General features: G+C 48.5%; 1 protein-coding gene across 1 annotated transcript in view; it reads right to left on the bottom strand.

The window, feature by feature from the left end:
- LOC140387123 (nuclear pore membrane glycoprotein 210-like) overlaps window positions 1-22,819 on the bottom strand; it is a 227,860-nt gene that overhangs the window by 21,547 nt on the left and 183,494 nt on the right. The window contains exons 25-30 of the mRNA XM_072470134.1: window positions 18,652-18,831; window positions 16,696-16,776; window positions 15,012-15,143; window positions 14,356-14,514; window positions 1,597-1,688; window positions 442-616 (exon numbers count right to left, since the gene is read on the bottom strand). Of these exons, the coding sequence (XP_072326235.1) occupies window positions 442-616; window positions 1,597-1,688; window positions 14,356-14,514; window positions 15,012-15,143; window positions 16,696-16,776; window positions 18,652-18,831 (819 nt within the window). The remainder of the gene's footprint in view (window positions 1-441; window positions 617-1,596; window positions 1,689-14,355; window positions 14,515-15,011; window positions 15,144-16,695; window positions 16,777-18,651; window positions 18,832-22,819) is intronic.

The following is a 22,819-nucleotide window of genomic DNA, read 5'->3' as shown; positions in this document are numbered from 1 at the left end:
CACCCACATTATAGCACAGTTGCGATCAGGACCAACTGTGCACATTATTGCTCATTTTGGGGCTGCAATGAATCATACCATTATTTCACTGCACCTTCCAAACCCACGACCAGTGCAAGCTAGGACAAGGGCAGCAGATACCTGGGAACACCACCACCCGAAGGTTCTCCTTCAAGTCTCTTACCATCCTGACTTGGAAATATATCGCCATTGCTTTACTGTCGTGGGGTCAAAATCGTGGAACTCCGTCTCAGGGACTGCAGCATTTTAAATAGGCAGCTCATTACTACCTTCTCGAGAGCTACTAGGTAGCAAATAAATGCTGCCTAGCCAGCAATGCCCACATCCCGCAAATGAATGAAAAAATAATTTGACATGAAGCTGGTTTAAAATTACCATTCACACGTAGCATTATAACTCACAAAACAGAGAAGTACTTACCCTCACTCCTGTTACAATAGTTTGGTTCAGCCCAAAGTATTCGAGTGATGTTACTGTGAGTGCTGAAGAACCAGTTCTGGATCCAGACGTCAAGACACCATGCCCATCCTCCATTATCACAGATTTATTATGAGGACATTTGCGCACTTCATAGTTGACATAGGCTTTGCCATCCCTGTTGATTCCAAAAGGAGAACTTAAAAAATATGTTTACTATAGGTATACATGTACCTGCTTCTGTGTTATACTTTACATCTTATTGGGGGCAAAGGCTAATGCAACTTCAATTGATTTGTCAAGAAACATAAGACATAATTTCCCCTATGGACTTGTGAACTCTGCTATCAAGGTCAATTAGGGATCAGAAGCCCACACTACAGGGGGATTTTATGGAGTCTCCAAGAACAGGAAAGGTGGTTTGTGTGGTGATTGAATTAGGCAGCAGCCAAAATTTTGATTTGCTGATGGTTGGGTTGAAATGCAAAGTTTACGTCAACAGTGTGTCAAGTCTCACACCATCCCATGGCAAGTTCCTACTTGCAGTACATTTACATACCATGAATACACACTAGTGTGAAACGTTTTGTAATTACGTCCTGCCTTCAAGATAGAGTTAGTGGCACACATGAATCTCGTGGCATCCAGGTTACATATATTTAAAGGTAGCATGTGTCTAAAACGGGCAGTTTTCCTTGTTGAGCTCCATGACACAAGGGTGGAGAGTAGGAGAATTACAGCTTGCATGGAGGTTCAGGATTGGCAAGTGAGGAGACATTTAGGAGGTGGGAGTGGTGGTGTAAGGTTGGTACTTGGGTGCAGGGAAGTGCAGAAGAGGGATGCAGGGGAGGTCAGAGGGTGGGTTCAGGTGCAGGGTGGCGTTCAGGTGCAGGGTGGGATTCATCAATGAGAAGCTACCCCTGTTGTGGATTATCCAGGTCTGCTATAGGCTACCATTTGTTGCTTCATGTGAAAAGAGCAGAACATTGGAACTGTTAGTGAGCAGCCTCACACCTGAGCTTATAGAGGGAAGATCATTGATAAAGCAGCTGAAGATGGTTGGGTTGAAGATGCTTCCCTGAAGAAAAGTTATTAATATCATGATTTAGATTGTACTCAAACTTGGTCATCATAATTCCAAGAAACAAACCAGCTCACCTAGAGGTCTGTAACTTTAGATAGGAGTTTGGTGACATCAGCACTTCTTCTGCTGGTAGAGAGAGAGGCAAAAGTTGCAATATTCCAAAAACCTACAATGAGTAAAGGAAATGTTTTAATTCTACAAGAATCCTCATTAATCCGATCAAGATGTACTTATATTCTTGCATCACTTGTTGTGATAAAAAAAGCACAATTCAGAGTAAAAGTGAAGTGGTCAATTCTGTACAAAAACAAATTGCAAAAAAATCACAAAATAGCAATTATTTTTGAGCTTTTGTAAGAATCCTTTCCAATAAAATATATTAACATTAAATAACTAACTGTATTCATTCCAGTAAAAGTGATAGAAACTATTACAAAAAGTAATACAATTAATATTAATTATTAATAATTTATCTTAACTACACTAATAGCTTGTATTGAGAAAATACATGGATGCGTAAGAATGCAATGTGTGCTGGACTTCTGGTGGCGGCCATGGGGTGAGTGGTTGCATATTTAGTGGCTCCTGCTTGAGGCGGAATGTTTTGGTCACTGTTACCTGTTCACAGGGGTGATTGCTGGTACAAAGTACAGGACAGATAGAGCTAAGGATTCTACTTTGGGTGGGCATGTCTCAGCCCAGGTGCTCCGAGGAATGTGATAGAAGGAAAAATGGCGGCAAGCTCTGTGGCGTTGTGCCCGCTCAGTGGTCGACGGAACAATTGGTGGAGTTTTTGACGGTCAAGGTCCGGCAGCAAAGGCAGGAGGTGTCAAAAGACCTGGCTAAGGTGGCTGATTCGATTCGGGCAGCCATTGAGAGGGTGCAAGAGGTTGGAGACAAATAGTGGAAAGGTTGTTAGCCTCGTTGGAGGCGGAGATTATGCTGGTGGTGGAGGGCCAAAGGAAGCAGAGAGAGAAAGTGGACGATTTGAAGAATCGGTTGAGGAGGCAGAATCTCTGGATTGTGGGATTGCCCGGAGGCATTAAGGGAACGCAGACCACAAAGTATGTAGCTAACGTGCTTGGGAAGCTGGTGGGGAGGGGTCTCCTTCAACCGACCCCGAGAGGTGGATCGAATGCACAGGTCGCTGAGGAGGAGACCGATGGTGGATGAACCAAGGGTGATGGTGGTACGCCTGCACAGTTATCTAGACAAGGAGAAGATTCTGTGGTTGGTGCAGTAGACCAAGAAATGCACCTGGGAAGGGAATGTGATTCGGATTTACAAGGATTTGGGTGCGAACCTGGTGAAGCACCGGGCTGGGTTTAACAGGGTCAAAACGGTCCTGTTCAAGGAAGGAGTGAAGCTTGGGGTGCTGTGCCCAGCCTGGTTTTGAGCCACGTACCAGGGTCTGGAGTTTTACATGGGCACAGCGGAGGTGGTGAGCAGGTTTAAAAAATAAAAATTTTATTAAAGGTTTTCATAAAATATCAATAACAAAATGAGAAAGAAAAAAGAACCCAACAGGGTTAAGTACAAAACAAAATCTAAAAAAGCAACCCCCCAAACCCCTCCCCCCTCGTACATAAATAATAAATTAACATTAACACCCTGACTTAACACAACAGGTGGATACACCCCTTCAGACCCTCCAGTGTAAATAACATAAACAAAAATAAAGTAAACCTCCCCCCCCCCCTGGCCCCAGCTGCTGCTGCCATTGGCCAATGTCTATCGTTCTGCCAGAAAGTCGAAGAACGGTTGTCACCGCCTAAAGAACCCTTGTACCGACCCTCTCAAGGCGAATTTCACCCTCTCCAATTTAATGAACCCCGCCATATCTCTGATCCAGGATTCCACGCTTGGGGGCCTCGCATCTTTCCACTGAAGGAGAATCCTTCGCCGGGCTACCAGGGACGGAAAGGCCAGAATTCCGGCCTCTTTCGCCTCCTGCACTCCCGGCTCCTCTGCCACCCCAAATATTGCGAGCCCCCAGCCCGGTTTGACGCTGGATCCTACCATCCTCGACACCGTCCTCGCTAGGCCATTCCAAAATTTCTCCAGCGCTGAGCATGCCCAGAACATATGGGTGTGATTTGCTGGGCTCCCTGAGCACCTAACACACCTGTCCTCACCCCCAAAGAACCGGCTCATCCTTGTCCCGGTCATGTGTGCCCTGTGCAGCACCTTAAACTGTATGAGGCTGAGCCTCGCGCACGAAGAGGAAGAGTTCACCCTCCCTAGGGCATCTGCCCACGTCCCCTCTTCGATCTCCTCTCCCAACTCCTCCTCCCACTTACCTTTCAACTCCACCACCGAGGCCGCCTCCTCCTCCTGCATTACCTGGTACGTTTCCGAGATGTTCCCCACTCCCACCCACCCCCCCGAGAGCGCCCTGTCCTGTACTGTGTGCGGCAGTAGCCGCGGGAATTCCACCACCTGTCGTCTGGCAAACGCCCTTACCTGTAAGTACCTGAAGGTGTTCCCCGGGGGGAGCCCGTACTTCTCCTCCAGCTCACCCAAGCTCGCGGACTTCCCGTCCACAAACAGGTCTCCCAACTTTCGTATCCCTGCCCTGTGCCACCCCGTAAACCCCCCACCTGTTCTTCCTGGGGCAAACCGGTGGTTCCCCCGTAATGGGGTCCACGCCGAGGCCCCAACTTCCCCCCTATGCCGCCTCCACTGCCCCCAGATTTTGAGGGCAGCCACCGCCCCCGGGCTCGTGGGATACCTCCTTGGAGGGAGCGGCAGCGGCGCCGTTGCCAGCGCCCCCAGACCCGTATCCACACAAGACGCCATCTCCAGCTTCTTCCATGCAGTGCCCTCCCCCTCAATCACCCACTTGTGCACCATCGTCATACTGGCGGTCCAGTAGTACCCACAGAGGTTGGGCAGCGCCAGCCCCCCCTATCTCTACTCCGCTCCAGGAACACCCTTCTCACCCTCGGAGTCCCTCGCGCCCATACAAACTCCATTATACTCCTGTTAACCCGCCTGAAAAAAGCCTTCGGGATAAACACGGGGAGGCACTGGAACAGGAACAAAAACCTTGGGAGCACCGTCATTTTGATTGACTGCACCCTACCTGCCAAGGACAGCGGCAACTCGTCCCACCTCTTGAAATCCTCCTCCATTTGCTCCACCAGCCTTGTAAAGTTAAGCCTATGCAGGGCCATACAGCGCCTGGCCACCTGGACCCCCAAATATCTGAAGCTCCTCTCCGCCCTTTTTAGTGGGAGCTTGCCAATCCCCCTCTCCTGGTCCCCTAGCTGAACTACGAACAGCTCTCTCTTCCCCATATTGAGCTTGTATCCCGAAAAGTCCCCGAATTCCCTAAGGATCCTCAATACCTCTGGCATTCCTCCCACCGGGTCCGCCACATACAGCAGCAGGTCGTCCGCATAAAGCGACACCCTATGCTCCTCCCCACCCCGCACCAACCCCCTCCAGTTCCTCGAATCTCTCAGTGCCATAGCCAGGGGTTCAATCGCCAGTGCGAAGAGCAGGGGGGACAGGGGACACCCCTGTCTCGTCCCTCGGTGCAACCGAAAGTACTCGGACCTCCTCCTATTTGTGGCCACACTCGCCATCGGGACCTCATACAACAGCCTCACCCACCTGACAAACCCCTCCCCAAACCCAAACCTCTTCAGCACCTCCCACAGGTACCCCCACTCTACCCTATCGAAGGCTTTCTCAGCGTCCATCGCCACCACTATCTCCCCCTCGCCGGCATCATGATAACGTTCAAAAGCCTCCGCACATTCGCGTTCAACTGTCTCCCCTTCACAAACCCCGTCTGGTCTTCATGGATGATCTGCGGCACACAATCCTCATAGCTAAGACCTTCGCCAGCACCCACATTGCAGGGGATCCTTGTCCCACTTCAGGATCATGGAGATCAGTGCCAGGGACATCGTCGGGGGTAAAGCCCCCCCCCCGCCTCATTAAAGGTCCTAACTAACAGCGGGCCCAACAGGTCCATATATTTTTTAAGAACTCGACCGGGAAACCGTCCGGCCCCGGTGCCTTCCCCGCCTGCATGCTTTCTATCCCTTTGATCAGCTCCTCCAGCCCAATCGGGGCCCCCAGTCCCGCCACCAGTCCCTCTTCCACCTTTGGAAACCTCAATTGGTCCAGGAAACGGCCCATCTCTCCCTCCTCCCGTGCGGGCTCGCATCGGTACAATTCCTCGTAGAAGTCCCTGAAGACCCCATTGATGCCAACCCCACTCCGCACCACGCTCCCTCCCCTGTCCTTAACTCCCCCGATCTCCCTAGCTGCGTCCCGCTTCCGAAGCTGATGCACCAGCATCCAGCTTGCCTTTTCCCCATACTCGTAGACCGTCCCCTGGGCCTTCCTCCACTGCACCTCCGCCTTCCCGGTGGTCACCAGGTCGAATTCGGCTTGGAGGCTGCGCCTCTTCCTCAACAATCCTTCCTCAGGCTCTTCCGCATACCTCCTGTCTACCCTCACCATCTCCCCCACCAGCCTCTCCCTCGCCCCCCGCTCCTTGTGGGCCCTAATGGAGAGCAGCTCTCCCCTCACCACCGCCTTCAGTGCCTCCCATACCATCCCCACTCGGACCTCCCCGTTGTCGTTGGTCTCCAAGTACCTCTCAATACTTCCTCGGACCCGCTCGCTCACCTCCTCGTCCGCCATCAGCCCCACCTCCAAGCGCCACAGCGGGCGCTGGTCCCTCTCCTCCCCCATCTCCAAGTCCACCCAATGCGGGGCGTGGTCCGAAATGGCTATTGCCGAATACTCGGTATCCTCTACTCGGATCCAGTTGTTGTGGTCCACGTTGGGACTAACAACATAGGTAAGACTAGGAAAGAGGACCTGTTTGGGGATTATCAAACACTAGGGACTAAATTAAAGAACAGGTCCTCCAGGGTTATAATCTCTGGATTACTACCCGAGCCACGTGTCAATTGGCATAGGGTTGAGAAAATTAGAGAAGTTAACACGTGGCTAAAGGAGTGGTGCAGGAAAGAGGGATTCCATTTCATGGGGCATTGGCATCAGTACTGGGGCAGGAGGGACCTGTACCGTTGGGACGGTCTTCACTTGAACCATTCTGGGACCAGTGTTCTAGCGAATAGGATAAATAGGTTGCTCACAAGGACTTTAAACTAGCAAGTTGGGGGGGGGAAGGGAAGTGTAAAGCTATGGACAGTATAATGGTTAATGGAGATCAAGGCAGCAGGTTACGTGACAGGTTATTATGTAGAGATATGGGTTCAAAGACAAGGAATATTAGGGGAAAGGGTAAGAGGAAAAATAAATTGCGAAAGGTTACTGAACAAGGTGTTAGGATTCATAACAAAGACATAAAAAACAGCATAAGAGTACTTTACCTGAATGCTCGTAGTATACAAAATAAGGTAAATGAGTTGATGGCGCAAATCATCGTGAATGACTATGATTTAGTGGCCATTACTGAAACATGGTTAAAAGATGGTCACGACTGGGAGTTAAATATCCAAGGGTATCAGACTATACGAAAGGATAGAATTGATGGTAAGGGCGGTGGTGTAGCTTTGTTGTTTAAGGATGGCATCCGGGCAATAGTAAGGGATGATATTGGTGCAATGGAGGACAAGGTTGAATCAATTTGGGTGGAAATCAGGAATAGTAAGGCGAAAAGGTCACTGATAGGAGTAGTCTACAGGCCACGAAATAGTAACAGGATGGTAGGGCAGGCAATAAGCAAAGAAATAACGGATGCATGTAGAAATGGTACAGCGGTTATCATGGGAGATTTTAATCTGCATGTCGATTGGTTTAACCAGGTTGGTAAAGGCAGCCTTGAGGAGGAGTTTATAGAATGTGCCCGGGATAATTTCCTGGAACAGTATGTAATGGAACCTACAAGGGAACAAGCAGTCCTAGATCTGGTCCTGTGTAATGAGGCAGGATTGATTAATGATCTCATAGTTCGGGATCCTCTTGGAAGGAGCGACCACAATATGGTGGAATTTAAAATACAGTTGGAGGATGACAAGGTAAAATCAAACACTAGTGTTTTGTGCTTAAACAAAGGCGATTACAATGGGATGAGAGAAGAACTAGCTAAGGTAGACTGGGAGCAAAGACTTCATGGTGAAGCAGTTGAGGAACAGTGGAGAACCTTCCGAGCGATCTTTCACAGTGTTCAGAAAAGGTTCATACCGACAAAAAAGAAAGATGGTAGAAAAGGGTAAAATCGACCGTGGATATCTAAGGAGGTGAGGGAGAGTATCAAATTGAAGGAAAAAACATACAAAGTGACAAAAATTAGTGGGAGACTAGAGGACTGGGAAGTCTTTAGGGGACAACAGAAAGCTACTAAAAAAGCTATAAAGAGTAAGGTAGACTATGAAAGTAAACTGGCTCAGAACATAAAAGCAGATAGTAAAAGCTTCTACAAATATATAAGACAAAAAAGAGTGGCTAAGGTAAATATTGGTCCTTTGGAAGATGAGAAGGGAGACTTAATAATAGGAGACAGGGAAATGGCTGAGGAGCTGAACAGGTTTTTTGGGTCAGTCTTCACAGTGGAGGACACAAATAACATGCCAGTGACTGATGGAAATAAAGATATGATAGGTGAGGACCTTGAGATGATTGTAATCACTAAGGAGGCAGTTTTGGGCAAGCTAATGGGGCTAAAGGTAGCCAAGTCTCCTGGCCCTGATGGGATGCATCCCAGAGCGTTAAAAGAGATGGCTAGGGAAATTGTAAACGCACTAGTGATAATTTATCAAAATTCACTAGACTCTGGGGTGGTCCCAGAGGATTGGAAAGTAGCAAACGTGACACCACTGTTTAAAAAAGGAGGTCGGCAGAAAGCGGGTAATTATAGGCCGGTAAGCTTAACTTTAGTTGTAGGGAAAATGCTGGAATCTATCATTAAGGAGGAAATAGCGGGGCACCTGGAGGGAAATTGTCCCATTGGGCAGACGTAGCATGGGTTCACAAAGGGTAGGTCGTGTCTGACTAATTTGGTAGAATTTTTTGAGGACGTTACCAGTGCAGTAGATAACGGGGAGCCAATGGATGTGGTATACCTGGATTTCCAGAAAGCTTTTGACAAGGTGCCACACAAAAGGTTGCTGCATAAACTAAAGATGCATGGCATTGAGGGTAAAGTGGTAGCATGGGTGGAGGATTGGTTAACTAACAGAAAGCAGAGAGTGGGGATAAATGGGTGTTTCTCTGGTTGGCAACCTGTAACTAGTGGGGTCCCTCAAGGATCAGTGTTGGGCCCGCAGTTGTTCACAATTTACATAGACGATTTGGAGTTGGGGACCAAGTGCAATGTGTCAAAGTTTGCAGACGACACTAAGATGAGTGGTAAAGCAAAAAGTGCAGAGGATACCGGAAGTCTGCAGAAGGATTTGGATAGGTTAGGTGAATGGGCTAGGGTCTGGCAGATGGAATTCAATGTTGCCAAGTGTGAGGCTATCCATTTTGGGAGGAATAGCAGCAGAATGGATTATTATTTAAATGGTAAGATACTAAAACATGCTGCTGTGCAGAGGGACCTGGGTGTGCTGGTGCACGAGTCGCAAAAAAGTTGGTGTGCAGGTGCAACAGGTGATTAAGAAGGCTAATCGAGTTTTGTCTTTCATCACTAGAGGGATGGAGTTCAAGACTAGGGAGGTTATGCTGCAATTGTATAGGGTGTTGGTGAGGCCGCATCTGGAGTATTGTGTTCAGTTTTGGTCTCCTTACCTGAGAAAGGACATATTAGCACTGGAGGGAGTGCAGAGGAGATTCACTAGGTTGATCCCAGAGTTGAGGGGATTACATTATGACGAGAGGTTGAGTAGACTGGGACTGTACTCATTGGAGTTTAGAAGGATGCGGGGGGATTTTATTGAAACATAGAAAATTATGAAGGGAATAGATAGGATAGATGCGGGAAGGTTGTTTCCACTGGTCAGGGAAAGCAGAACTAGGGGGCATAGCCTCAAAATAAGGGGAAGTAGATTTAGGACGGAGTGTAGGAGGAACTTCTTCACCCAAAAGGTTGTGAATCTCTGGAATTCCTTGCCCAGTGAAGCAGTTGAGGCTCCTTCTTTAAACGTTTTTAAGAAAAAGATAGATACCTTTCTAAAGAATAAAGGGATTCGGGGATATGGTGTATGGGCCGGAGAGTGGAGCTGAGTCCACAAAGATCAGCCATGATCTCATTAAATGGCGGAGCAGGCTCGAGGGGCCAGATGGCCTACTCCTGTTCCTAGTTCTTATGTACTCTTGCTATCAACGCCCTACTCAAAATGAAAAAGTTGATTCGCGAATAAGCCTTATGGACATGTGAGAAGAATGAAAATTCCCTCGCCCCCAGCTTTGCAAATCTCCAAGGGTTCACCCCTCCCATTTGGTCCATAAATCCCCTCAACACTCTAGCCGCCGCAGGCTTCCTACCCGTCCTAGACCTGGAGCGATCCAGTGCCGGATCCAACACCGTGTTAAAGTCTCCCCCCATTATCAAGCCGCCCACTTCCAAGTCTGGGATCCGACCCAACATACGCCGCATAAAACCCGCATTGTCCCAGTTCGGAACATACACATTGACCAGTACCACCCTCTCTCCCTGCAACTTACCACTTACCATTATGTACCTACCGCCATTATCTGCCACAATGCTCGACGTCTCGAATGACACCTTCTTTCCCACCAAGATCGCCACCCCTCGATTTTTGGCATCTAGCCCCGAGTGAAACACCTGACCTACCCACCCTTTCCTCAGTCTTACCTGGTCTGCCACCTTCAGGTGTGTCTCCTGGAGCATAACCACATCCGCCTTGAGCCCCTTCAGGTGCGCGAACACGCGGGCCCCCTTAACCGGCCCATTCAGTCCCCTTACATTCCAGGTTATCAGCCGGATCAGGGGGCCAGCCGCCCCCTCCCCTGCCGACTAGCCATGACCCCTCCTCGGCCAGCCACACACCCGCACCCCACACCCGGCCCGTTCCCCACAGCGGCATACCCCCATCTCGACCCCCCCCCACTCGCTCCAGCTCCTCCTTATCAATAGAAGCCTTCATCGGCTCTAGCAGGTCCGTTGTCATCTCTCTGAGGCAGCGCTGGATACCCTCCTGTTGCTCCTCCGCCCACTGCCTCCACGCTGCCTGGTCTCCGCCCGCCGCCATTTTGTCCTTCCCTCCCTTCTTCGGGTCCACCACCACCTTTTTTGTCGCCCCGCTCCTAGTTAAAGCCATATACTGATGGGGAGCTGTTATTAACTCCTTCCCACACCGGGAAATGTTGAAAAAGTGCCCTTGGGGGCCCTGAAAAGAGCCCAAAAGTCCGTTTTCGCGGGAGCCGCCGAATGTTTGACTTAGCTCCGCATAGCCGCAACCGGAAGTCTCGAGAGGAAATCCTTTTGCCAGTGTTCGCTTCACCAATCTGCCCCAAAAAGTCTGTGGAAACTCCTGAAAAAGGTCTGAGAATCCGTTCCAGACGGGAGCTGCCGAATGCGCGACCTACTCCTCCATGGCTGCCACCGGAAGCCTCGTCCCCGATTCTTCAATGGCCTTGGTGAGATCTTTTCACAGTTGTTCCCTCTGCTGCTCAAATTCACCTTTAATAAAGGCCCTCAAGTCAGCTTGCAGCCTTTAAGCTTGCCCTTTCCCCACCTGCATGCTGGAAGAGGCTTTATCTATCCTGCAGTTACAGCCAAATCTTTTACTGTTTCTGCCGGGTCTGTTAACCAAGAGACTTACCATTCCTGGGGGACACTGTCGGGGGAATGTTGCAGTCTTTTTCCCACACTGGGAAATGTCGGAAAAATACCATGGGGGCCCTGTAAAGAGCCCAAAAGTCTGTTCCAAGCGGGAGCTACCGAACATGCGACTTAGCTCTGCATAGCCGCACCCGGAAGTCGTGAGCAGGATTTTGAGAGACCATAGACATGGGATTTGAAAAAACTATGGAGATACCAATGGGAAAAGTGTTGCCGTTTTTCGGTTGGGTTGAATGTTGTATCATGGTGTATATTATGTGGGTTATTGAGGTTGTGGATATAAGTGGGAGGTGGAGGAGCGGATGCGAAGGATTTTGGGGAGTTTGGGGCGAAGGCAGCTGTCTCGAGTGGGGGCCACCATGCTAGTGGATAGGATAGTTAACAGGAGAAGTGGGGGATAGGTCTGTTGGGGGGGGGGGGGGCGTTCTTTCTCTTTTTCTTGTACTCTGCTGGGGATGGTGGAGGGGTGGGTTTCTGACATGGACAGAGTTGGGGTGGCGCAGATGCTTAAGGGGCGATAGTGGTGGACATCTTGGGGAGGCCCGGTGCAGGGGGGGGGGGGGGGTATTGACCACGCAACCGCACTGCATAGAATTGCAGGTAGAGGGGAGAGCTCCCAGAGGCCGCAGTGGAAGTTGGATGTGGGGTTATTGACCAATAAGGCTGTGAGAAGATAGGGGTGGCTATCCAGAACTATGTGGAGCATAATAAGACGGGGGAGGTCTCAGTGGCTATGTTAAATAAAAATACATTTAGAGTACCCAATTCATTTTTTTCAATTAAGGGGCGATTTAGTGTGGCCAAGCCACCTACCTGCACATCTTTGGGTTGTGGGGGCGAAACCCACGCAAACACGGGGAGAATGTGCAAACTCCACACGGACAGTGACCCAGAGCCGGGATCAAATCTGGGACCTTGGCGCCGTGAAGCAGCAATACTTACCACTGCGCCATCGTGCTGCTCCCTCGGTGGCTATGTTGTGGGAGTTGCTGAAGGCAGTGGTTCGAGGGGACTTTATTTTGATTCGTGCTTAAGATGAGGGCAGAGCGGGCGAGGCTGGTGGAGACCATTTTGGCAGTGGACCGGAGATACTTGGTGGCACCTGAGGCAGCGCTGCTGAAAGAGAGGCAAAAGCTCCAAATGGAGTTTGGGCTAGTGTCGATGGAAGAGATGGTGAGACAGCTACGCAGGGCCAGATGAGCAGTGTACGAGCATGGAGAGAAGGCAAGCAGGATGCTTGTGCATCAGTTGAGGAGGCAGAATGCAGAGAGGGAGACTGGACAGATGAGGGACAAGCTGTAATGGGGCCGGAGGAGGTGAATGGGGTGTTTGAGGCATTTAGTGTGGGGGATGAGGCAAGGCTCGTGGCACAGAGCAGGGCCCTTGCTCTAGCGATTGAACCTGGCAATGGCACTTAGGGCTTCGAGGGGGTGGAGCACCAAGTCTCTTTATATGCTGATGACCTCTTGTTATATGTTGCAAACCCGGTTGAACGTTTTGACAGGGTTATGGGGATCTTGGGGGAGTTCAGTCTTTTTTCTGGGTAGAAGCTCAATATGGGGAAAAGTGAGATATTCCCGATAAACGTTTAGGGTTGAGGGACACTGGGGGGATGGGGGTGGTGAGGAGGAGTCTGAGGAGGTTACGGTTTCAGTTGTCTGGGGCAGGCTTTCAGTATCTTGGGATACATGTGGCTTAGAGCTGGGCCCAGTTGCACAATTTGAACCTGGCAAAACTGGTGGAGGGAACGGAGGATTTCCTGAACGGGAATGGGTTCAGGTACCTGCAGCTGAGGGACCTCCTGAGGAAGGAGTTGGTTCGTTCCCGCGGCTGCAGCCTCCAGCGCTACAGGAAAAGCTTCTGTCTGAAGATAAGATAGGTTACGGCAAGATGTCAGATATATATGGGGAGCTGATGGAGAGGGAGGCGCTACAGTGGAGGGAGTCTGGCACAAGTGGGAGGAGGAGTTGGGAGGGGCGATGCAAGCCAGGGTGTGGAGTGAGGCGCTGCAGAGGATAAACTCGTCTTCGTCGTGTGCAAGACTGAGTCTCATACAGTTTAAGGTGGTGCATAGGACTCATGTGAAGGGGTCAAGGGTAAGTCGTTTTTTTCCAGGGGTGGAAGATAGGTGTGGACGATGCGCAGGGAGTCCGCCGAACCATGTCCATATGTTTTGGGCGTGTCGGTAGTTTGAGAGTATTGGAAAGAGTTTGCAAACGTAATGTCAAAGATCTTGGGAGTGCAGGTGGGGGAGGCTGTTGTGATAGCCTTTGCCTCCCTGATAGCCCAGACGCGGATTGTTATGCTGGCGGGACACGGAGCCGCCGAAAGCGGGGGCATGGGTGAGCGTCCTTGCAGAGTTCCTCCACTTAGAAAAAAAATCAAGTTTGCCATAAGAGGGACGGAGGAGGGGTTCTCCACAAGAGGCTTTTCATTGACTTCTTTAAGGGATAGTAACACATTTGGGGGGGGGGGGGGGGTGTAAAAGCAACCCAAGACCATTGTCCATTGCAATGCAGAATTAGTACTGCCCACCTGAGTCATCTGAGTTGATAAGATTGTTAATATTTCTCTCTCTGGGTAGCATTGTGGATAGCACAATTGCTTCACAGCTCCAGGGTCCCAGGTTCGATTCCGGCTTGGGTCACTGTCTGTGCGGAGTCTGCACATCCTCCCCGTGTGTGCGTGGGTTTCCTCCGGGTGCTCCGGTTTCCTCCCACAGTCCAAAGATGAGCAGGTTAGGTGGATTGGCCATGATAAATTGCCCTTAGTGTCCAAAATTGCCCTTAGTATTGGGTGGGGTTACTGGGTTATGGGGATTGGCTGGAGGTGTTGACCTTGGGGAGGGTGCTCTTTCCAAGAGCCGGTGCAGACTCGATGGGCCGAATGGCCTCCTTCTGCGCTGTAAATTCTATGAAACCTGAGATCAGAAACAGCGCCAATTTGCAAGTATAACCACAGATCCAAATCCTCTTGTAGTTCAGCATGCAAATCAACTCATGTATTACACCACTTGAGAATTGATCCCAAGTGGAGATCAATTATTATTATTGAATTACAAAATCAATGAAAATAAAAATACAACATATACGATTACCATGATCTGAATCTCATCAGAAAATCTGTCAACATATCGTTCAAACTGTCCAGCAGATGGATTCTGTGCCTTTATAGTGACTTTCAAACCTGTTTTCCCTTCCGCTTTGCTGTACAGTAGCATTGCAAAATTATGTTCTGCAGAAAGCTGTAAGGAAATCTATAAAACAAGCAGATGTGCTTCATAATGCAAACATGCTTCATAGGCAACAAATACTTATGAACTGTCGTTCCTGTCGTAATATAGTCAAACAACAATTTTGGGACACTACTTCAAGATCGTTTCTTAAGCACAAACCAGAGAAGAAAACTGTACCTCTTGAAGACAGTTGAAGATGAAGAGAATTTACATTTTGCCTATAAGGAGAATCAAACTTATTTAATACGTTCAACATGGAGTTGAAGTTTAAAAAGTTGAGTTAAAAAAAACACTTGATGGCAGCAGAGTACTGCTCTATGTTAATGATCCATTACATTACTCATGATTCCAATTTCCTGTGTATCCACAGGGTGATTACCCCAATGAAAATGAACTTTGGTGAAAGAATTACCCAGGCTGCTCTTGTGCATACCTAAGTATCTAGATCAATAGTAAAGATTTACAAACAGGTCCAGCCTCGGAAATAGTGTTTGAACGAACTAAGGAAATAACATTACCTCTGAGTGTCTGCTGACAAGCTCAATCACCTCCCGCTTTGTTGTTGTCCAGTGAAAAGATAGACCAGGTACTGCATTACCGAAGGAAAATGGAGTCTGGCAACTGGTAACTCCTATTGCATACACTGGCAACTGAAAAATTCAAATGCACCACATTTTACAACGTAGGTATCATACTATGTGTATCATACCATGTTAAGAATAAGAATTCATGCATGCAACAGTTAGCTACTTATCCATATTGCTACAGAACAAGGAACTGATTTCCCAACAAAAGTGGTTCAGTGTTTAAAATTTGAAGGACAAATACATCATCTTACAATATTTTTATCAAAATATAATTTAGAACTATTCTCTGTTTTTAAAATATTGTTCAGTAAAACATAGAGGGCGCGATTCAACTAATTGGGAACAAAGTCTCATAGCAAAGGCGTTAAGCCACGTGTTTCCCGGTGCTCACAACGTGGTATAAGGGGCCTCAGCTGGGAACATACAGCTGAGACCGCACATAGACCCGTTTTGAACACTGGGGAGCTCCACTCGACGGAACTCCTCAGTGTAGCGAGAGATCGGGATGCCAGCGACCCCCAATCCCCCTCCAGCCCAAATGCTTTATGGTAGGGTCCCCGCCGCCCCGCACATCCACACACGGCACCCCTGCTAGATCACGTGTGCGTCGCAGAAAATGTCAGCCTGGCACCTTGGCAATGCCAACCTGGCACCTCAGCAGTGCCCATGCCTGCTGGCAGTGCCACCTGGGCACCAAGCTGGCATTTCTGTGCACGATCAGGCCAGGGGGTTGCCCGCCGTGGGTGTTTGGGGTGGGGGGTGGGGGGGTTTGGGGACCCTCCCATAGTGTGTTTGGGCTGGGGGGGGGAGAGCAGCATCTTGAGAACTTCTGGACAGCTCTCATGGATCAGTAATGCAGAGGCATCGTCTTGCTCGTGATCCCGATAGGCTTTTGCACAGCAGGACACAGAGACCTGTTACTATACATCCTGCACCCAAGGCTGCAAGGTTTGTTTGAACTGTCCTCACAGAGAGTGTTTCACCAGGACTATGGTTTGATTATTTACGAGCACTCAGGACCCGGAGCATCTGGAGGAAACCCACCCAGACACGGGGAGAACAAAGAACAAAGAAATGTACAGCACAGGAACAGGCCCTTCGGCCCTCCAAGCCCGTGCCGACCATGCTGCCCGACTAAACTACAATCTTCTACACTTCCTGGGTCCGTATCCCTCTATTCCCATCCTATTCATGTATTTGTCAAGATGCCCCTTAAATGTCACTATCGTATAAACTCCACACAGACACCCTAGACTGGAATTGAACCCAGGTCCCTGGCGCTGTGATGTAGCAGTGCTAACCAGTGTGCCACCATGCCCTAACCACTGCGCCACCTGCCATGGGGTCCCTGACGGCGAAAGGTACAAAAAAGCCCGTTGACAGCAGTAGGACCGAAAATCCCGCTGTCGGTCAATGGCTGACCACCTCTGCAAAACATGCCACGGGGTGGGCAGAAAAGCCTGCTCTTTGAGCTTTGTGTTGTTTTGCCTTGAAAGATTAGTTAGTTCTGCTTTTGGCCACTGTTATAAAATGATGCGCTACATAAAGTGTCATATTATTTACAGTGCTGATCTTGATCTACACGTTAAACATATAAAATTATTGCATTCTGTACCTGAGTTCCAGTCCTCAGTCTAGTTACGGGAGCATGGATTTTTATCCCTTTTAGCTGAATCACGTCTACAGTCACTTCATCCTTTTGTCAAAACATAAAACTCTAGTTACTCTTAAGAATTAATCTCACATGTGTGAAGCCCTTTAGAAATTGTTGCTTGGTCGATGCAGCTTTGCAGTATACATACATCCCAACCTTCTGAAAAAAAATACTTGTACACTATTTAAAAAACAAACAAGTCAGTGCATTAAATGGGAACAGAATGGCTACAGCACTCTTGAGTTAGTCACCTTCACTTATGTAATTTTCTCTCGGTCTTCATCAAAAATCTACAAAATTTAAATGAGAGCAGTCTCAAGAGAGTTTTCAACTAAAACCTGGAAAGAAACAATGGAACACAAAGGGCACAATTTTACATGTCCCCCATTGATGGATTTGCAGGCAGGTGGTCTGTAAGATTCCCTGGGTTGCCTTTCCACTGCCCTCCCACCCCTGACCTGTCTGCAATTTTACAGGGGATGTGCAATGTCAATTACGATGGTCGAGCTACCCTCACCCATATTGAGGATATTAAATGACCAATTAATGGCTGGTTCCAGTCTGCTTAAGTTTGAGGCTGGTGGTAGGAAGGTGAAGGGCAGGGAAAGAAAGAGAAGCCTGGCAGTTTACTCCCTAACACCACCCCTTCCAATCCCCACCACAGCAACCCCTGCAATTATTTGCATCCTGACTCCGGAAGTGACTTGTCGGCCTGCTTGCAGTCCCAGCAGGGGCCACGTTTCGCAGTGATGTTGCTGGGACTGCAGACCAGCTAGACAAATAAACTAGCCGGTAACACTTTGTGGTGGGACTTCTTCAAGAGTGAGGGACGGGTGTCCCACCTCCAGGTTGTGGGATTGCTGACGTTGGGCTGGGGAGGGGAGGGGGGGTGGGGGAAAGAGAGAGAGAGAGAGAGAGGGAGGAGTGGCAAAGATGCATTCCCTACCCATTCTTCAGATGGCCAGGTGGGAAATCCCATTAAATTCTATTCAAAAAGTACAGTAAAAGCTTCTGAATACAGGAAAAGTTCTGAATAAATGTGATTCCTCAAATATATTAATTCAGGCAGAAAACATTAGCTCTCATACTTAAACAATACATTGAAATGGCAGAGGGGTGAACTATGGTCCAACCTCCCATTATCGAGCATAAATTTTGCCAGGTAAAAACTCAAAAGCTTTAAAGGAACGTGTTTTTCATGTTTTCTCCTTTTGACCCAGATTTCTGTTACAAATTAGATGTTGCGTTTATAATGTGGATCTCCTAAATCTGCAATGAAATTCACACATTCTTTATTTCCTATTCATTAGAAATTACATACAAAGGTATGTAACACCAAGGTAGAATAGATTTTGCATGATAGCTGAAGCACAGAAATGGACGTGAAGGCTGAGCATGTTACTAATTCAAATTTAGACATCCTCTCTCTGCCAAATTTGCCAGAAGGATTGCTCCAAAACACTGACTCGTTTTCCCAACCCCAAGAATTTTAAAGATCTACCATGAAATCTTTACAACTACTGGAAGGAAGATTAAAACAGTAAGAGATTGTTTGATTAAGTGAGTTAAATATTAAATGTGTAATTTTGCCAGAATAATTAATAAACATCAATTAAACAAATTGTACTTACTCTTGTTGTAAAACTGAAAGATGCATGTACAGAAACACTGAACAATGTTTCAAGAATCAGAAGTTAGATTATCCTTCTACAATTACTGAATTTTTTGGTAGTAGTTCACAAAACCAAACAGAGACAGTAAAAGTAAACGCCATTCATTTGCTTTTGATTGGGAAAAATTAAGAAGCCTCTGATGCATAAAACAAACTGATAATCCTCATCACCCATTCATGAGCCAAATTAAAAGTTGGGTCTTTGGGTAATTTATAGCAGACTCGATGGCAGAAAATTGTATTACCTGAGAGAAAACAACCACCCTTCCTGTGTCATCGTCGACAGCTTGGACAATACCAATCACTTTTGCTGTTCCCACCACCAGGGCAGTCAGCTGCCCTAATTCATTTACCTTGGCAATGGTGTGATTATTAATTGAGAAATAAATATTTGACTGTGGTTGTGGACCACCTTCAGACATCACCTGCAATCAATTGTAACACAGATTAGAAAATGCTCATTTTCTCCATGAGATAAAGCTAGTAGTCAACACCAAGTCCAGATATAATAGAATTTTTATTACTTTACAGATGAAAATTATTTTTCCCAGATATTTTCCCAACAGATTTAGTTTATTGTGTTCTCATATATCAGTTGACTCTGGTACATGCATGTGTGAACAACATTTATTTAAAAGACACAGGAGACAATTCCTCACAAGCTTTCTCTTGGTGAATTTATTTTCCTCCCCATCTTTCTATCTTGTTGACAACAAATCCAATTTCAGCCCATTTGGAGGCAGCAGAATTGCTCCCACAATTCTGTCATCATTGATTTTTACTTTAATTTCCCATTGTTATTAAAGTACAAAATGTCATCATGGACAGAGCATCATAGGCTGATCTCCCCTTTGAGAGAGAGTTGACTGGTGGTGGTTTAATGTGAAGGTTGCCACACCTCAAGCGAGGGGCAAGATTGAGAAGGTTGGGCCTTCACGAATAAACTCAGCCCGAATTGAAGTTGCACTGTCTCTCTCCACATCGCGAGCCAGCTGTCCAGCCAGTGTGATCAGATTGGTGCCAACAGCACAGTATTTGATCCTTTGTTCCAGTAAAGATGGATTTGAGTCCGGCCTTCTTGCCCTATCTGTGGTGGGGATTGTGGTTTGTGGGTTGGACCCACCTTTTGAACTAAAGAAGAATGTTCTGTACACATATGAGAAACCCTTTAACAAATACTGGTACTTTTTTAAATATAGAAACATGTAAAATTAAAGTGTTCTTCTCTTTGGATCGTTTTATAAATATAGGGGGTTATTTAGAGCCTGCACTAGCCGTCAGTGAGAACTGCAACGTGGGTGTAAAGTCCGGAGAGAATTGGAAAACGCAACTCTCTCTGGCAAGATCGTGATTTCCAATTTTCAACCCTCCACGCCGGTGGAGTAAAGCAAAACATGCTCCAGGGGCCTGGGAACGTCACCCTTAATGACGGGGCACCCCTTGTTTAAGGTTTTTGAAGGCTGGCATTCATGCATCACATCTCATGTCCTCCTTGCTTGACTTATATGCAAATCTAAATCGCCGCTGAGGCAGTGCCCTTCCTTAGTGGGAGCTGGAAAGTGGATGGGAGGAGGTGAATACAGAGGGTCAGCACTGTGACGTTCATGAGAGATCAGGCTGTCCTTACAGAGTGGGGGATTCAGGAATGGGTTCCATGCCTGCCTTATGAGGCACGAGGACCCTCTCACTTGGGAAAGGACTACTGTAGTGTATGTTGAACTCCACACTCAGGCAGCATTGTGAGGACAAAGAGGTTAAGATGCATGGAAGTTCAAATCCAAAAGTCAGGGCAGTTTGACTGTCAGGAATTAAGTGTTGTGTTGGATGGCTGTGGCTAACGGAAGGCTTATCAACGCTGCAGCCCATGTAGCCTGGGAGAATGAGTGTCCTCTAAGGATATGCTTGTCATGCCAATTGCAGGCGTCACTCAAATCAGCTGTGCCAAGTCTGCCAAAAGAGGCAGTCATTTGACTGAAATGTTACCTTGCCCTTCCTTCACTAGTCAATTGTGCCAATGAAATCTGCAGAGTTTAACATCAGTGTCCCTGATTGGAACCAAGTCCTTTGGAAGCGTTGGCCCAAGCATTGAACTCCAATGGTCATACAAACATTAACTTTACACAGATAACACTATGTGTACCCCTATTTAAGGCATGACGGTGATGTCTTTCATCACTCAACCGGTTCATGGTCATGATGAGGGGTGTCTCGGTCCGTATGGAGTTTGCACATTCTCCCCGTGTCTGCGAGGAAAGGGCCCTAGAGTAATTGATATTATTGGATATTAAGCATCTTTTAAGTGTTTAATTTAGAGGGATAAGTCATGGCAGGAAAGCTCCAAGCCGTGGTGTGCTGCACATGCTCCATCTGGGAAGCCAGGAAAATCTCCAGTGCCAGGACCAGCATGCGTGCATGAAGTGTCTCCAGCTACAGGTCCTGGAAGCCTGGGTTCAGCGGTGACTGAAGACACTGTCGAGCTTCTGCAAGGCAGAGAGTATCGTGGAGAGCACACAAAGAGGCATGGTCACACCGCAGGCTAAGACTCCACAGGCAAGAGCGGAATGGGTGGCCACCAGGCAGAGCAAGAAGGTTAGGCAGGCAGTGCAGGAATTTCCTGTGGCCATTCCCTTGCAAAACAGATATACTGCTTTAGATGCTGTTGAGTGGAATGGTCTCTCAGAGGAAAGCAGCAAAAGCCAAATTCATCGCACCATGGTTAGCTCTGCTGCATAAGGGAGGAGTAAAAAGTATGGGTATGCGATAGTTATAGGGTTTTCAATTGGAAGGGGAACAGATAGGCATTTCTGTGGCTGCAAACGATTCTCTAGGATGGTATGTTGTACCTCTGATGCTCGGATCAAGGATGTCTCAGAACGGTTACAGGATATTCTGGAGGGGAGGATGAACAGCCAGTGGTCGTGATACACATTGGTACAAACGACATCGGTAAGAAAAGGGATGAGGTCCTAAAAACAGACTGTAGGGAGTTAGGAATGAAGTTGAAAAGTAGGACTTCAAAGGTAGTGATCACACGATGACTACCAGTGCCACCTGCTCGTCAAAGTAGACGTAGCAGGATATATCAGATGAATATGTGGCTGAAGAGATGGTGTGAGGGGGAGGATTTCAGATTCTTGGGACATTGGAACCAAGGACGGGATTCTCCGACCCCCCGCCGGGTCGGAGAATCGCCGGGGGCTGGCATGAATCCCGCCCCCGCGGTGTCCCGAAGTCTCCGCCACCAGAGATTCGGCGGGGGCGGGAATTGCGCCGCGCCAGTTGGCGGGGGCAGGTATCGCGCCGTGCCGGTCGGCGGGCCCACCCCTGCCGATTCTCCGGCCCACGATGGGCCGAAGTCCCGCTGCTGGAATGCCTGTCCCGCCAGCGTGGATTAAACCACCTTTTGAACGGCGGGACAAGGCGGGCGGGCTCCGGGGTCCTGGGAGGGGCGCGGGGCGACCTGACCCCGGGAGGTGCCCCCACTGTGGCCTGATTCGCAATCGGGGCCCACCGATCCAGGGGCGGGCCTGTGCCGTGGGGGCACTCTTTTTCTTCCGCCTTCACATGGTCTTCACTATGGCGGAGGTGGAAGAGACCCCCTCCCCTGCGCATGCGCGGGGATGACATCAGCAGCCGCTGACGCTCCCGCGCATGCGCGGACCCGCGTCGCCCGGCGAAGACCTTTCGGCCCCGGCTGGCGTGGCGCCTAAGGCCTTTCCCGCCAGCCGGTGGAGCGGAAACCGCTCCGGCGCGGGCCTGGCCTGCACCTTTGGGGCGGCCCCGACGCCAGAGTGGTTCCCGCCACTCCATCATGCCGGGACCCCCCACCCTGCCGGGTAGGGGAGAATCCCGCCCCAGTTCTGAGGGAGGTGAAACCAGTACACCTAGGCAAGACCAGGATTAATTTCCTAGAGGAAGTATTTGTTAGTGTTGTTGGGGAGGGTTTAAACTAGAATGGCAGGGGGATGGGATCCTAAGCAGGGTGACAAGGGAAAGAGAAAGAAGGACAGTAATAAAGGAAAGGACTGTAAAATGCAAAAACGGTAGACAGGGTAATCAAGGGTGAGAGGCAAATAGGGACATGATACAAATAAAAGTCAGGATGATTAAAAATGGCAAAAAGGCAAGTCTAAAGGTTTTGTATTTTAATGCATGAAGCATTCAGAATAAGTAGATTAACTGATTGCGCAATTCTAGGTAAATGGATATGATCTCACAGCAATTTCAGAGACATAGTTAAAAGGAGATCAAAACTGGGAACTTAATAGTCAGGGATACTTGACCTTTCGGAAAGACAGGAGAGAAGGAAAAGATGGTGGGGTGGCACTGTTAATAAGAGATGAAATGAGGACAGCTGTGAGAGACTCAGATGATGTAGAGTCCATTTGGGTGGAGGCAAAAAACAGCAAGGGA

The sequence above is a fragment of the Scyliorhinus torazame genome, chromosome 12 (genome assembly GCF_047496885.1).
Source record: "Scyliorhinus torazame isolate Kashiwa2021f chromosome 12, sScyTor2.1, whole genome shotgun sequence".
NCBI classification, from domain to species: Eukaryota; Metazoa; Chordata; class Chondrichthyes; order Carcharhiniformes; family Scyliorhinidae; genus Scyliorhinus; species Scyliorhinus torazame.
Note: the sequence above shows the minus strand (reverse complement) of the source record. Positions and strands in the feature narration are given on the sequence as shown.